At 42.8% G+C, this 15080-nt stretch overlaps 3 protein-coding genes across 7 annotated transcripts; 2 read left to right on the top strand and 1 right to left on the bottom strand.

The window, feature by feature from the left end:
- Positions 1-1777: 1777 nt before the first annotated feature.
- On the top strand, positions 1778-5635 carry LOC102213514 (acyl-CoA-binding domain-containing protein 5). Its single transcript, XM_005724058.1, has 13 exons — positions 1778-1934; positions 2033-2203; positions 2271-2376; positions 2913-3050; positions 3137-3259; positions 3348-3525; positions 3604-3732; positions 3874-4061; positions 4182-4378; positions 4456-4547; positions 4636-4690; positions 4916-5013; positions 5177-5635. Exons 1-13 carry the CDS (start codon positions 1873-1875, stop codon positions 5404-5406), a joined length of 1767 nt encoding a protein of 588 aa, XP_005724115.1. The 5' UTR covers positions 1778-1872; the 3' UTR covers positions 5407-5635.
- Positions 5636-5851: 216 nt separating this feature from the next.
- Positions 5852-8533, bottom strand: gstz1 (glutathione S-transferase zeta 1). 4 transcript variants are annotated; one of them, XM_005724054.1, is made up of 9 exons: positions 8356-8533; positions 7996-8047; positions 7843-7910; positions 7585-7704; positions 7214-7339; positions 6999-7074; positions 6526-6578; positions 6393-6442; positions 5852-6029 (listed from the first exon to the last, which is right to left on the bottom strand). In XM_005724054.1, the coding sequence occupies exons 1-9, from the start codon at positions 8383-8385 to the stop codon at positions 5903-5905; spliced, it is 702 nt and encodes a 233-aa protein (XP_005724111.1). In that variant the 5' UTR covers positions 8386-8533; the 3' UTR covers positions 5852-5902. The 4 variants fall into 4 exon arrangements, with proteins under 4 accessions (XP_005724111.1, XP_005724113.1, XP_005724114.1 ...); XM_005724056.1 differs by having other exon boundaries at positions 7585-7665; XM_005724057.1 differs by lacking the exon at positions 8356-8533 and adding an exon at positions 8127-8335 and having other exon boundaries at positions 7585-7665.
- A 158-nt stretch (positions 8534-8691) lies between these two features.
- Positions 8692-14870, top strand: aldh6a1 (aldehyde dehydrogenase 6 family, member A1). Of its 2 annotated transcripts, XM_005724051.1 has the most exons (12): positions 8692-8857; positions 9331-9375; positions 9463-9537; positions 9808-9969; positions 10406-10484; positions 11263-11565; positions 11818-11939; positions 12275-12464; positions 12942-13123; positions 13218-13397; positions 14302-14400; positions 14505-14870. In XM_005724051.1, the coding sequence occupies exons 1-12, from the start codon at positions 8819-8821 to the stop codon at positions 14607-14609; spliced, it is 1581 nt and encodes a 526-aa protein (XP_005724108.1). In that variant the 5' UTR covers positions 8692-8818; the 3' UTR covers positions 14610-14870. The 2 variants fall into 2 exon arrangements, with proteins under 2 accessions (XP_005724108.1, XP_005724110.1); XM_005724053.1 differs by lacking the exons at positions 8692-8857; positions 9331-9375; positions 9463-9537 and having other exon boundaries at positions 9905-9969; positions 10410-10484.
- The last annotated feature ends 210 nt before the right edge of the window (positions 14871-15080 follow it).

Raw genomic sequence — 15080 nt, 5'->3', positions numbered from 1 at the left:
GCACTTCAGGGTGGCCCCTTGTGTTTCCATTAAATTGTGACATAAGGGGATTGATGTAATAGTTGCACAGAGGTGCTGATGAAACCAGGTTTTATTTTCAGTTCTCCCTTAAGGCCTCTCACAATCTTACGACGCAGCTAGTCTTGCTTGGGCTTTACTGGATTTTTCTTTTTTTTTTTTTTAAAGAAAAATGGTCAATAATTTATGGAAAGCTACTCTCAGTATCATCAAATTCATTATTTATTCAATTAACTTCACGGAAATATAAAGATGTACTAGATTCTAACATAATCCACATTATCTACAAGCATATGATGGTCGAATGCCAGCTGGCATCCAGAAGCTGTTTAAAAAAAAGGGGATAATAAATACAAATGAAGATGAAGTTATATTATTTTGAGAAACCCAAGGTTAGCACAAATGTGAACAGTCATTGAGTTTCTGTTTCGAGGCCTTTGGAACTGTACTGACTAAATAAAAATTTGCAGCACACTCGACTGCTTAAAAAATTGCATAGGACTAACATAATTATTCAGTACTGTGATAGATGCTCCTTTTCTTTCTTTTTTATGGTTTGTCTTGGTTCTGTATGTAAATCGGAGGTTTGGGATCTAATTTTTCTTATGCGGTCATTTTTTGGTCTGGCGTCATGAGCAGGTGTTATATAAGCTGTAGCATCAACCTACACCTGTTTAGTTTGTCATTTGATTACTTCTTTGTTTTTATCACTTAATTTCTTGTGATATAAACAGTCAGAATAAAGATGAAGATAAATATATCGATTTACTCTTGTTATTCCAAACACTACATCAGCTTGGGTCTCATTAAGTAAGAACCAGAGTGCATGGTTTCAGACTGCAAGTGGAGATGAACTATAATAGAAGCACTCTTAGATGAAATGTTGCTCCTGAGGGTGGACAGAATAATAAAGTAATATGACACAACCACACTGCATTAACACCACGTAGCCCAAGAACTGACATGATTATATTTTGTTGGCTTATTTTGGGCCCCCTAAGTACCAAGTGCACGCCATCAAAACACCACAGCCTACCTAAATATTTTTCCTGACCATGTCCATCCCTTTACGACCACAGTGCACGATTAGTCTTTTTAATAAAAGTTCATTCACTCTTTGAAAATTTCAGATATCAGCCATTTTCTAGATGGCTGAAACACAAGTCTAATACACTCAGAAGTTTCTTTGTACCATATATAACCCCCCCCAAAAACTATAAGTGCTAACATGAGGAAAACAGTGTAGTAGTAGAGATGGTAGCCACAAGCCACATTTCCTGGATGGACCTCGTACCTAAGCAGCCCTACTCTCACCTACTGATGAGAGAAGCTAGAACTCTCATCTGATATTGGTATTAGTGCAGTGGAGGTTCTCACTTGATCACCAATAATACGTGAAGCAAATATGACTGACGAAATTTGATCATGCCAATCAATTGTGTGTCTATAAAACAATGAAATGACTTTGAAAGTCTATTCAGTTAGCCCGTACAGATCCATAATAAATACTGATAGCAGATATTTGGTGTTTAGAGTTTCAATTGTAACTATTTTCATTTTTATTTTTTGTTATGAGACAAAGATCTTGAATTTGCTAAGCGAATGGATAGATGTTCAGTCATACACTTGACTTCCCTTTATCCAAAGACATATAGAAAGGCAGTGAGGCATCTGGAGTCCAACCAGCAGATCCACTAGGGGGCCTATTACTTAATTACTTTGACCTCTCACCTGTGCGTGTTCACCACGGCCTCGAGCTCCTCTCGGCCAATCAGAGGTTAGCACTGGAGATCTAAGTACCGCCGATGTTTGCTGCTCTCAGAACGTATTGGATCCGTAAAACAACATGACAACATGGGGAGACTGAATTTTTATGTCCTTTGGTCTTTGCGTGACGTCCCCCGCCAGTTCATTAGGTATGTCGTTTGATAAATACATAATAATAATTTTAAAAAACCATGTTGACAGATTATTAAGGACGCGAAGAATCACTACTTGGACTCACTCTTCACAGCAAATCTAACCGGAGGTGCTTTCAAGTCCATGTCCCGCTGCCTCTTCCTAAGCAGCTGGTCATCTTCGGTCTGGGACAGTGGGAATGCAGTTTGACCACAATTTCAGTCGAGGTTCTGGTCAGTGCAGAAGTACCAGCTCAGAAAATTGGGATTCTGTCCTCTCAATTTAGGTTCGTGAAGTAGCTGCAAGGTTGTGAATTTGTAAACTAGAGTTTGCTGAGATCTCTTTGTGCTCAGGTGTCTGACTTGGGAAGGTGACTGGAGCCCAGAGATGGTCAAAGTGGCTGCAGAGAGGGGCAGGAGGGGAGTTTATGGCAAGATTTTACTCACAGTCTCCGGAGAGGTACAAAACACAAGTATTTAGCGCGACCAGATCCGAAAAAACTCACGTAGAGCTCATGTTTGTGTGGGGAAAGTCTGGGTTATTTTACTAATGGTTAAATGCAGTGGGGAATTTACATATAGCCTCACTTTAAAACACACAAACTGTTCAGGCTACAGGTTATAGCATGCAAAGGGCAAATATAGCTTATCTGAATGCAATTAATCCAACTCCTGTACTGAGTAGATACAATAAGCCTAAAAGGAAGGTGAAGTTTAACCTAATATCTTATGCTGACTGCTTTTTTTTTCTACTTTTTTTGTGAAAATATAAATAACTCTTGGAAAACAGAATCTGATTCCACCATTTTCACCTTGCTATAAATAGCTTTATGGCATATTGTCATTTAATATTCATTTCTTTGTGCTAGTTTCCATTACACTCCCTGCTTTCTTTGCGTCAGAGTGCTAGGCATCATGCCTATATGTGGGATTTAAAACAAAAAAGCAGTTCGTAGCTGATATTGCATAGTGGCATTTCACTTATTTCTTGCCAAGACTTGTGACCAGCCACAGGACAACTCCAGCGTCTTCAGCAGTACCCCTTTGGTTCAAAGGAAATGCTTGTTCCACGAAGGGCACGATGTGACCGATCATTCCACCACATTACACACCCAAGATGCTGAAAGTGAAACGGTGAGATAAACGGGGCCAAAATAGTTCAGTGGGAATGCACGCTTTGGTTTTCGAGCGTCATGATTGTTCAATGAATACAAATCCAGGTGACTTCTGAGACCTCACACCTGAGCGACAGGAGCGACAGCGTGTGCTTTGCTGAGGTCCAAGTCAATAAAGTCGACACCAGTGACTCCGCTGTGGGGAATAAACCTCCAGTGTGGCCTACAGTGAGTGTTATCCTTAGGTGTATGTTAGTGTCTGCATGTGAGGGCAGTAACTGACGCAGGTCTGCTGTGCGCTCTGTGTGACTGGAAGGAAAAGACACCCAGACGTACAGTCATTGGTAGGAGAGGCCAACTGAGGTGGAGCTCTGAGGACGTGGACAGCCTCTCAGAGGATGTAGACCAAGCTTCGACCCCTAAGAAGATGAGGTCATCCGGGATAAACGGTCAAGAAGAAATGACTGTGCTCATAAAGAGTGAGAACAGAGGAGGTCAGAGGCAAAAAGGAAAAAAATATTGGGATTACACAGGATTGCACAGAAGTGGCTTTTACAAAGATTTGTGATTAGTTTCAGCGTGTCCGTCAAAGCGTTGGTGCCACACCATGTGTCTGAGTGACCCTGATACTGCCATCCTCATTGGAGGGGAGACTTCAGAACAAAACTACTGCAAGGACTCCCTGTGGAAGCTCGAGTTGGGTCAGTGGACTTTGCTGAATATACATCTGGCCATATATGTATATTAGCTCCCTGTATCTATAAAGCATGTCACTAGAGTGAAGGTGTGCGGCACCGGTGGAGGAAGCATTTGTACTTAATCGTTACCTGACCTCTTTTCAGACGGTGACTTCTGGTTCCCGCTGAACTCCTCTGCTTCTGGACCTGAACCACCCTGTGCCCGAGGACACACTGCAACCTATGACCCAGACTCTAGAGCAGTCTTTGTTTACGGTGGCCTGAGGGAGGGTCGGCGCTACACGGAGCTGTACATCCTTAATACTCTGACCTGGAAGTGGAAGCTTGTCAATGTGGGTTTGTTGTTAACATGCTGCGTTTTCACATTCTTTAAAAGCATGTACGTGTATGTGAAATAGGCTCTTTGTTTTTTCTTTTCATTGCTGTATTTGTGGATATTTCCCATCCTTAAGGCAAAAGGCAGCGTTCCAAATTTAGCGTATCACTCTGCAGCCTTTTACAAAAAAGAGCTTTTTGTCTTTGGGGGAGTTCAGTCAAGCCTTTCCTCTGGGGATAAATCCTGCAGTAATGCTCTATACATCTTCAACCCAGAGTTTGGACTCTGGTACCAGCCCATTGTGGAAGGGGACAGACCTCTGCCTCGGTTTGGGTCAGTCTTCAGTAAATTTACTGTACCCTAAGTGCTTTCTTAATTCTCAGGAATGCTAATTTCATGCTTTTTAACAGGCACACGACTACGCTTCTGTCTCAGAAGTTGATCATATTCGGTGGACGCAAGACAGCTGCTTACTTTAACGACCTCCATGTGTTAGATCTGGGTAAGATAAAGACCGCCACTGACCGCCTTAGATTGAAACAGAGTGTCCAGGATTGCACTGATTCTTACATTTTCCCTACTGAGTGCAGGATTTATGGAGTACACAGCTGTGAAGAGTGGGAACATGCCACCGCTGCCTCGAGGGTGAGTAAACTAATCAACCTTGATAAATGTCATCCATGTAGCCATCTGGTTGTAGTATCCTTGGGCATCCCAGAAAGAGTCAAGTGCAATTTTAATGTTGTTTAACACAAAATTCATCCTAGTGAGATTCTTTTCTTTTAGCTGAACATAATTCATATTTAAGAATATGTAAAGATTGGCCATAACAATGATACAGATAAAACCTCTTTATATATTAATTGACAGGTTTCATGCAGCACTCCCAGTTTCAGACAACAGGATTTTAGTCAGTGGAGGGTGCAGTGCAATTGGAGCCCTGCAGGATGTTCACATCTTTAATACAGGTGAGCAGGTTTTTTTGTTTTGTTTTTTTTCTTCAGTATTATTGGATTTAAAAAATATGGTGTGTTTGTTCCGGTTCAGTCCAGTGTTGCTATTTTGCACGAAGCATCAATATTGATGAAATCAGCTGCTTTTTAATCGAGCTTCATTTCTTTTCTCCCCCAGATACGAATATGTGGACTTCACTGGTGTCTCCCCTGCTTTGCTCCAGGCCTCGTGCTGGACACAGCATGATGCTTTTGGGCAGCGCTATCCTAAGAGACACTGGGACACATGGACAGGGTGAAAATGTTAAAATCCAGTGTGCATTGCTGGTGTTTGGTGGGTCGGACTGCTCTGGTTCCTTTTATGATGACACAATCAAATGCACCGTGGAGATTCCTTTTGACAAATGAGTCCAAATTGGAAACAGTTTTTAGCCACCTTGGCCCGTGATGTGATCAGACATGAGAAGAGCGTTTTGTCTGGAAGACTAATTCTTCTGCTTTGTGTTTTGTTGCAATGACCTTCTATTCATGTGTCTCCTGTGTGATTCTTTTACTTTATTATGTGTCTTCGAAAATCACCATCAGGCAACGCGCTGCGAACCGTGAGACGAGAGGTTTTCCACTTTGCATAGCAAATCTGAGCTTTTTTTTTTTTTTTTTTTACACATTATTGTCCCGTACCTCCTCTCCACGTATCTGTATGGTGTGTTGTTTTTTTTGTTTTGTTTGTTTGTTTGTTTGTTTTTTAAAAAGGCAAATTAAAGTCATAGTTCAATTTCATGCTAAAATACTAATAAATATTTTTTTTACTTGAACCTTTCTTGTCATTTAAAGTAACTGCAGTGGAACGGAGTCGCTTTTCAGTCATTTTATTTAACACAAACAACTTCTCAGTGGCTTTGTACTAAGCACGCAGATCATCAGGTGTATCTGGTTGGCGTGATGGGTGGCTCACTTGGAAAGCTTCAATCTCAAGTAAAGCTTCATTTAGCCGTTTGATGGTTGGATATTTCCCCACATCCACTTTGAACCTGTAGACATTAAAAACATACTGGTGATGCTTCCCTGTACAGGCTGTTTCAAGGTTATATCATGTTTTGGGATCTCTGCCTTCTCTTGAATATAATAGATGTAAATTGTTCAGATTTCTGGAAAGAGATGCTGCTGCTAACCTTCCAAATGTATTATTTGATGCTTTGTGCACAACTAGTTTCATCTGGTTCCATCATATTTAAAACAAGGCAGATGTTTTTATAGCCACCATCTTAAATGCTGGTCAGCTCGAACAAAACGCACTAGACAGAGAAACAGCACTGCACGCCGATTTTGTGGAAAGCCCATCTCTATTAAAGTAGCGCTTCTATTGCAGTTTTATGAAACTTCTCATAGCATACCTCTCTGCGTTGTAGACCTGTGGGACCAGACAGATGTCTGCCATGGAAATCTAAAAGAGAAGCAGAAAGTAAGAAGTAATCTTTGTGCTGGAAATTGCCCAGATGTTGTCCTGTGATATGTTCATGTTCTTACCTCATCGCCTACACAGTATTTCCCCGCTGTTTGCTTCAGAATTGGCTCAAGAGCTGGGGATAACGCATGCATGTAAACCACATTGGCATTTTTCTCATCACTTCATGTTTCTAATGTATAGAGCAGGGGTGTCAAATGTGGGGCAGAACTAGATTATTACTTTGGAAAGTTTGGAAATGTAAATATTAGGAGAACAGAAAAGTTTGTACTTCTGTGTTAAGTTCTCAGGAATGGATCACTGTTGATTTAATCATCATCGTCAGTTTTAAAAGCCTTCCTGCTTGCGACATTAAAGCAAAGCAGGATGGTTAAGCTGATGAGTCACGCTTTGTAATGACAGCAAAAATGTGCACTTATAGAGGCAACTCGGAGTTCATCATCTGCTGTGTAAAAGAAAGTGTTTTCAGAGTGCAGTTCTCCGCATTTAAAATTAAAACGAAGCATAGAGGAGTAGATGACAGGCTTCCGCTTACCTTGAAAACCACGATCGATGAAGTGCTGAGACCACTGCATCTTCTCCGCTCCTATTTTCTGGATTACATACAAATTCTGCGAAGTCCAGGAATTAAAAAAAAAAAAAGATAAAGTTACTGGTCTTGCAGGTTGACCTTGACATTGCAAGCATGGATTTTTTGTGAACCAGAGTAGATATTTGAACTGATGGCATTGTGGACTGTGTTCTGCTTACCTGCAGGGGCTGTATACCCGAGGCAATGAGGTCACTTATCATCCTAACCTGGGCACGTGCCTTTGGGTCTGCTGGAAGAAGACGGGGTCCTGGTCTGGTCTCATCGATGTACTGGATCACTGCCAGCTACATAAACAAAAGAATTTTGGTAACGTTTTTTTAATGTTACATGGTGTAATTAAAAATACACCGACTAAAGGTGTAATTAAATGGAATTTTAATGTATTTTATTTGAAATTACAAAGTAACTACCTGCAAATGCTTAAAGGTTAGAAAACAAGTCAGGTTTTTACTAGAACTGTTACCAGTATTACCAAAATATTCAGTAAATGTAATAAGATAACATGACAGTGTTATGGAAGCAGACTCACCGACTGAGAGAGAGTGGTGCCATCAATTTCCACTGCAGGCACTTGTTGCATGGGGTTTAGCGCTTTGTACTCCTCAGTAAGCTTTGGCACAGAGAGAGCCACTGTCAGACTAACACACGACTTTAAAAAAGAAATGCATGGTTTTATTGTTTAAGACAGCACCTTGTTAAGAAACTTCTTATTGTTTTAGCAGGATTTTGGACTCTTTAATATTCAAGCAATCATGCAGAAAGTGTCATGTTTGTCTGCACACTGTACCTGCTGCCCTCCATCTTTGATCAGATTGACTGGAAGCTGGTCATATTCAACACCTTTTAGAGCAAAAGCTGGTGCACAAACAAGTTCATTACCTTAGTGATAAAAAAAAAGTTACACCAAAGCTTAGCTGAACATTCCCAGGGCATGACTTACCAATGCGAACCCTCCAGGAGCAGGAGCTTCTGAAGTATCCGTGAAGTATGGGCTGAACAGAAAACAGAAAATGTTAAGTCAGTTTGGAAACAAAGTCAGTTTTGCTTTGTGGTTTTATGCAGTGGGTTCACCTTAGTCTGAGTTGCCATACTTCTGTAGATTTCCCTCGACTAGACTGGATCAGTTACTGCAAGTACTTTTTCTACAAAAAATCTCATCCACTTTGAGCAGCCAATAGGATGTGTCCCCTAAACCCCCTCCTACCTACTCTTTGGTCCATGACTAAGCACCATTTGGGCTTCATATGGTTGAAATTAAGCAGCTGATGCACACATAACACCCGGCGAACAGTGACAGTACCTTAGCGAAGCAGGCTAACGACAAGCGCATTGTCGCTGGCTGCGATAACACTTTAATCTTTTGGATAAGGGCCACTGATCGCTTAAAGATCACACACTTTACAGCAAAGTCCCACTTTGTTCAAAACTGCGTGTGGATACAGTTCAGCTGAGACACACTTCCTGACAGGAGAACTGACTGGTTTAATTAGCCAATAGTTTGTGGCGTTCCATAGCTAGGGCGGGTTTAATCCAAAAGCTGGAGTCGTGATTGGACAGAAGGCAATCTCGAGAACCCAATCACGCTGCGTTATTAGTGAGAGGGCGAATTTGGAGCCTATAGGAAGCCTCAATTTCCCCAGAGCCCGCCCACAGGTGATTCACATCTGTGGGGTGGAAAGCTGAATGCTGTCTTCTGCTGGCCACCGCGCTACCTGCCTGCACAGTGGGTCAAATCAGTTCGGTGTAGCACATGATATCCCAGAATGGCGTCAACAGCTCTGAGATCAGCGTTCAGGACCAAGGTAAAGTGCAAGTGGCAGCGTGTGGTCAGCTCAGATTGTTGACACAGTGTCCTGCAGAAGTTATGTCCGTGCATTCCTTTACAGGGGAGGAATAACGTTTTTCCTCAGTTCAAAAATCTTAAGAGGATTAAAAGTAATAATAATAATTTTATGCCTTCAAGAGCTGATTTATAACATGAAGAAAGTTTTTCTACTCGTGTTCAGCTGCAGGTGCATTTAAGCGCAAAGAAGTCTGCCCGTGCACCTGCAGCCTGGACCGCATTCCTTCTCTCAGTCTGCTTCACTCAGCTTGACTTTGTCCCCATTTTCACAACTCCACACTCAGTAGTTGCACATTAATCTAATCGGCCAACAGGCTGCAGCTGGTTGACAAAATGTGCAAATGAAACAGCACATTGTACTTCTAGGATGGATAAATACTGCAGTTTTTGCTACTTTTAGCGATTTGACTCCCTGCTGTGCCGCTTTCACAGGTTCCATTTAGAGTCGGCCGACTGTGCTACTCCTCCTCCTCTGTGGTGAGTGCTTATGAGTAACTGTTAATCTGGTAATACATTTCAGAGATAATCAACCCTACGAGTAAATGCTGATATCTTTCCTCACAGCCCACCACCAAACTGTTTATTGATGGGAAGTTTGTTGAATCCAAGTCCTCGGAATGGCTGGATATTCACAATCCTGTAAGTACTTCTAGTATTTCTTGGCAACATCCATTATTAGTTGAGGTGAATGTATACTGATGCCTCACCACACTGTGCTTGTACAGTATGGAGTTGCTTAACCTGGACATACTGGTCCAGACTGGTTTGTGTAGATGGGCATCCCACGTCAACATTTAGATTCAGATTTGGCATTATTGAATGAACAGAGTCACAGTATAAATTAGCACTTATTTTTAGTGTTTAAAAAAAATCCAGCTTAGAGATCATGACTTTTTTCCACTTTCACAGGCTACCAATGAGGTGATCACCTGCGTGCCCAAAGCCACCCAGGAGGAGATGCTGGCTGCTGTAGACTCATGCTCCAGAGCCTTTCGCTCCTGGTCTGAGACCTCCATCTTGGCTCGACAGCAGGTTTTTCTGCGCTATCAGCAGCTTATCAAGGACAATATTGTAAGTCACCGTAAGGTGCTCTGAAAGTAAAAACACATTCAGCCTTGTTTAATTAATGAATCAAACAAGAGCGTGGACTCACTGTTGCCTCACAGAGAGAGGTTCTTAGGTCTCCCTCTTCTCTCTGGGTACTCTGGCTTCCTCCCAAAGTTCAAAGACATGCGTGTTAGGTTAACTGGAGATTTTAGACTGGCTATGTCTCTGCGTTAGCCCTGCAATAGGCTAGTGACTTGTTCAGAGTGCACCCCACCTCTCACCATATGACAGCTCGTATCCAGCCCCACTCCAGCCGTGGGCTTGGATGGATGAATGAACAGATGGACAGACAGCATGTTAGTCCGTCCACAGTAGTTCAGAGCTCTTGTTTGAGTGAAACTTGACTTTAGGCTATATAGCTGATACAGAGAATTCATACAAGCGTCCTCATGCGTTTCAGAAAGAACTTGCCAAGGCCATCACAGTGGAGCAGGGGAAGACCCTTGCAGATGCAGAGGGAGATGTGTTCAGAGGATTGCGTAAGTGTGTCTGACACACACACACACACACATGCACACAATGTCCTTTTTGTCATTGAGCAACAACTGGTTAAATATTTGCATTTTGTGTAGGCTCTTAACTCATTTAGAGGAATTTGTTAATCTGTTTCATCTTGTATATGGGACAAGCGGGACAGAGGGTGGTTTATTACATGACTGATTCTGTGGAAGATTAAATTTTGATATTTTTAGGCCTTTCTATGATAGTAAATAACATGCAACAATTGGCCTGGGACAGTAAGGAGATGAGTTTTTAGTAATATGTGAACTAACAAAGTTGCTCCTGAAAAAATTATTAGTTCAAATTCAGTGATTTGATGTGGTTTGTTATGTCTGTTATTTCTTTCATGGAGATGGTGTTTTAGATCATCTTCATATGCCCGGTTCATTTAAAAAAAAGAAAAAAGTTTGGTTTATTTTTATTGACGTAGTTGTATAAATTGGCTTAGAATAAAAAATAATGTATCTGTGACAGCTGGAGTTGTCATTATAAAAAAAAATATTTCATGTTTACGTCATACTTGAATCATCATTTTAATAAAATGCAGATCACGATATCTACCTTTGCTAACTTTATCCTGGTGTAGCAGCTGACACACACATGCTTTTGTTTAAATGTCGTGCCTGTGCACATAAATAACCAACTACTGCCAGGGGTGTTGAACATAAGGACAAAGTCTCGTGAAATGAAAAGATGCCAGTCATCCTTTAATTGCTAAACCTGACAATACTATGGTTCATACTTCTTTCTGTGCAGAGGTGGTAGAACACACCTGCAGCATCACCTCCCTGATGCTCGGGGAAACCCTGCCCTCCATCTCCAAAGACATGGACACTTACACCTATCGCCTTCCCCTTGGGGTGTGTGCCGGCATTGCCCCCTTCAACTTCCCGGCCATGATCCCCCTGTGGATGTTCCCTATGGGCATGGTATGTGGCAACACGTACCTGCTGAAGCCCTCGGAGCGTGTGCCCACATGCGCCATGCTGCTGGGTAAGATGCTGCAGGATGCTGGCGCTCCAGATGGAACGCTCAACATCATCCACGGCCAACACGACGGTAAGAGCTGGTGGCTGTGTAATGTTACAGTAAGATGTAAAGATGTTCGACAAATAAGCTTAGAGCCTCAAATTACCGCCACTAAATCCTTTTTTTTTTATTTTTAAAATCCATCATTCAGATAGAAAATGTAGTTATCTTGGCAGAAAAACAATGTGTGTAACAATGAAGATATCTACATTTGCTCTAAATCATAAACCGTAATCACCTGCCATTACTTAAGTCATCTCTGTAACTGTCTTCCTCTTACAGCTGTGAACTTCATCTGTGACCATCCGGCCATCAAGGCAATCAGCTTTGTTGGCTCAAATCAAGCAGGGGAGTATATTTATGAGAGGGGCTCTAAAAATGGCAAAAGGGTGCAGTCCAACATGGTGAGCAACAGTTTTAATGTCTGACATGTGCTTTAAACATCCAGAAGGTGGCAGCATTGGCCAACAGTTTCAAGTGTTTGTGTCGCCCAATGGTACTGAGGAGTGCATGTGCATGGTGCAGCTGTGCATCACATTTAAAAAGGCCCAGATTGCGAACTGGAAATGTTCCATTGCCTCACGTGGACTGAAATGTGGACCAAGTTTACAATGTGAAATTTGTAGGTCGTTTGTTTCTAATCTAATTCCCTGATTTTTATGTCCCTGCTTGTGACTAACCAGTTGCTGTAATGTGGAGATCAAACGGCAAAGGGCTAACCACTTCTTGTGTACTGTAGGGAGCCAAGAACCATGGTGTGGTGATGCCTGATGCCAACAAGGAGAACACTCTGAACCAGCTTGTGGGCGCGGCGTTCGGGGCAGCGGGACAACGCTGCATGGCTCTGTCCACAGCCATACTGGTGGGCGAGGCGCGTAGCTGGCTGCCGGAGCTGGTGGAACGTGCCAAAGCTCTGCGCGTGAATGCAGGTACCACGCCCCATCGCCTTCACCTCGGCCTCTCCTGTTCTCCTGAGCGCGTTTCCCCCGTTTTTGGTTTTATTCATCTCGGGGCCACCCACACCGCCCTAACCTCACCTCTCGCCTTATGGCCTGTTGTAACTTCACATTGGGAGTCAGCTGGGCTTGTTGAGTCAGCCATGCTGCAAATTTGTGGCCAGATCTGCGGCTCGGGCCTAAATGGCGGTCTAGAGGATCAAATCCTATGAGAAAAGAAGTTGATGTGAAGTAAAATGGAGAATGAGTCTGTGTGTTTACAGCGATATGAAGTTTAATTTGTACAATACACAGGAAACCCGCAAGAATCCATTTTAGAGGGAGTGCCTCAAAGTGCCCCTTGTCCTGGCTTTTGTGGCCAACGAAATGTCAGTGCCCATAGTTTGTTCGCATCCGTCAAGTGACAGAACGTGTAACCTTATAGCTGTTTGTTTTTTGGGGCCCTGCTAGGAGACCAGCCTGGTGCAGATCTGGGGCCTCTGATCTCTCCCCAAGCCAGGAACAGAGTCTGCAGTCTGATCCAGAGCGGCGTGGAGGAGGGAGCAAAGCTGCTACTGGATGGCCGAAATATTAAAGTCAAAGGTTACGAGAACGGCAACTTTGTGGGACCTACCATCCTCGGCAACGTCACAGTATGAGGCTTCATGTGTTAAAAGTACTTGCACGTGAGTGATATTACAAAGATGTCTGCAGTCGGTGAAAGTGCTCCGTTGTGCGCTCTTTCAGCCTCAGATGAAGTGCTACACCGAGGAGATCTTTGGGCCCGTGCTGGTCGTTCTGGAGGCAGACTCCCTGGACAACGCCATCAGTTTGGTTAACAAGAACCCCTATGGCAACGGTACAGCCATCTTCACCACAAACGGTGCCACCGCACGCAAATATACTCACGAGGTGGATGTGGGCCAGGTGAGTGGCCGCTGTGTCCAAATGTGCAGCTCGTTCAAGGGAGAAAGGAGACATTCACGCCGCTCTGTCGTTTCTATGCACCATCTCAAGCGGAGAGAACATCATATTTGTTTGAAAGCCTTCACACATTAAATAAAAACAATTATTTTCCATGTTGAGCATACCCTTATTTGCTCCCTACCCAAAATGCACACCTTAAGCAACCCCTTTTTCCCCTCCACATCCACACCCAAGAAAGTCGCAAATAGCAACAGCAAATATGCTTCTGTTAAATAAAAATAGGGATGCATAGAAACTTTTCCAGGTAGTATTCAGGGGAAGAGGGGAGTTGGTGGTGAGAATTGTTAAAATTAAATCTCAAAAGGGATTTCTAGGTGCGTATTTAACAGTTAAGTAAAAACATGGCCATCCTGTTTGTTTGCCTGTGGAGCCTAGTTATGCCCTGTGTTTGCTGTTCACATGTCGGGGAATGTTGTGCAGGCCATGTGCCGTACTCGTCTCCAAACCTCCGTGCAACAAACATCTACTTTTCTGTTTTTTTTTCTTTTCTCCCATGCACCTTTGCCAAAAGGCCCAAGTATGCAAACGTATTCCCGTTGTTTAAAACACACTAAACCAACCATGCCGTGCCTCTTGGTGTTTTCGCAACAAAACTTTATTTTTATATATTTTTTGTTTTCCTCCCTTTTTCGTAAGAGCACGCTTTGTTTTCACACATCAAATAAAAGCCACAGGTTTATCTCTGTTTTGTGCGATCGTGTAAGCTTGCTTTGTAAACAGCACGCACGTACCGCATCTCTCATCAGCTGCGTCTCGCTTGTCCCTAGCAATTTAGGACCTGAGGGAATTGTTTTACAAACCTTACACTTATGGAAATGAAAGGGACAATGCTTGTTTTCTGCAGGTGGGAGTCAATGTTCCAATCCCGGTGCCGCTGCCAATGTTCTCCTTCACTGGATCGAGGGGATCCTTCAGAGGGGACACGAACTTCTACGGAAAACAAGTGAGTGGCAACTAAAACAAACGGATCCTGTCGTTGGGCCTGTGAGAGTAAAAACACAGCAGCTGTCTTAATGTGATGTAAACGCTTTTATTTTTGCTCTTCAGGGCATCCAGTTCTACACACAGATCAAAACAGTCACCGCACAATGGAAAGCTGAAGATGCCACCTTAAAAAGTCCTGCCGTTACCATGCCTACCATGGGACGCTAAATGCTCCATCCAGTCGCTGCTGATTACTCTTGTAAACCAGGAGACGTCAAACGCTCCACTTGCAAAAGCAGATTCATATGTCACCTGTGAATAGCTCATAAATACAAGTTATACATAAATAATCCCCAGATTAAAAGACTTTATATTAGATATGTATATGTGGCTATTGTGTGAGGGGACAACACTAAGGCAATCCAAAAGTTCTGTAACATTATTGGGTCAATGTCATTTCCAGAAATACAGCACCTGCTGAAACTCTTATACACTTGCTGTGTTTGTGTTTCACAGAAATGAAAGCTGCCTGGAGTCACACCGGTTGCCTTTGATTATGCTATCTTACACCTCTCCTCCCATGACCCCCTTTTCTCCTCTGCCACAATGAGGCATCTTCCTGTAAACGTGCCTCATGTTTATCCATTCATCAAGTGTCTTAATGTGCAAATGCTGCACCTGCACTGTACTGATACTCAT

The sequence above is a fragment of the Pundamilia nyererei genome, unplaced genomic scaffold (genome assembly GCF_000239375.1).
Source record: "Pundamilia nyererei isolate P.nyererei 1_Seehausen unplaced genomic scaffold, PunNye1.0 scaffold00010, whole genome shotgun sequence".
Classification (NCBI taxonomy): domain Eukaryota; kingdom Metazoa; phylum Chordata; class Actinopteri; order Cichliformes; family Cichlidae; genus Pundamilia; species Pundamilia nyererei.
Note: the sequence above shows the minus strand (reverse complement) of the source record. Positions and strands in the feature narration are given on the sequence as shown.

What these genes read in the sequence shown, in the direction of transcription:
- LOC102213514 (XM_005724058.1), top strand. Translation starts at nt 1,873, where the DNA reads ATGGGGAGACTGAATTTTTATGTCCTTTGGTCTTTGCGTGACGTCCCC. An exon ending in ATTCTGTCCTCTCAATTTAG is followed by an intron (nt 2,204 to 2,270) that starts GTTCGTGAAGTA and finishes CTTTGTGCTCAG; the next exon opens with GTGTCTGACTTGGGAAGGTG. An exon ending in CCTGTGGAAGCTCGAGTTGG is followed by an intron (nt 3,733 to 3,873) that starts GTCAGTGGACTT and finishes ACCTCTTTTCAG; the next exon opens with ACGGTGACTTCTGGTTCCCG.
- gstz1 (XM_005724054.1), bottom strand. Translation starts at nt 8,385, where the DNA reads ATGCGCTTGTCGTTAGCCTGCTTCGCTAAG. An exon ending in GCACCACTCTCTCTCAGTCG is followed by an intron (nt 7,340 to 7,584) that starts GTGAGTCTGCTT and finishes TTGTTTATGTAG; the next exon opens with CTGGCAGTGATCCAGTACAT. An exon ending in CGGGTATACAGCCCCTGCAG is followed by an intron (nt 7,075 to 7,213) that starts GTAAGCAGAACA and finishes TGGACTTCGCAG; the next exon opens with AATTTGTATGTAATCCAGAA.
- aldh6a1 (XM_005724051.1), top strand. Translation starts at nt 8,819, where the DNA reads ATGGCGTCAACAGCTCTGAGATCAGCGTTCAGGACCAAG. An exon ending in GGCTGGATATTCACAATCCT is followed by an intron (nt 9,538 to 9,807) that starts GTAAGTACTTCT and finishes CCACTTTCACAG; the next exon opens with GCTACCAATGAGGTGATCAC. An exon ending in AGCTTATCAAGGACAATATT is followed by an intron (nt 9,970 to 10,405) that starts GTAAGTCACCGT and finishes CATGCGTTTCAG; the next exon opens with AAAGAACTTGCCAAGGCCAT.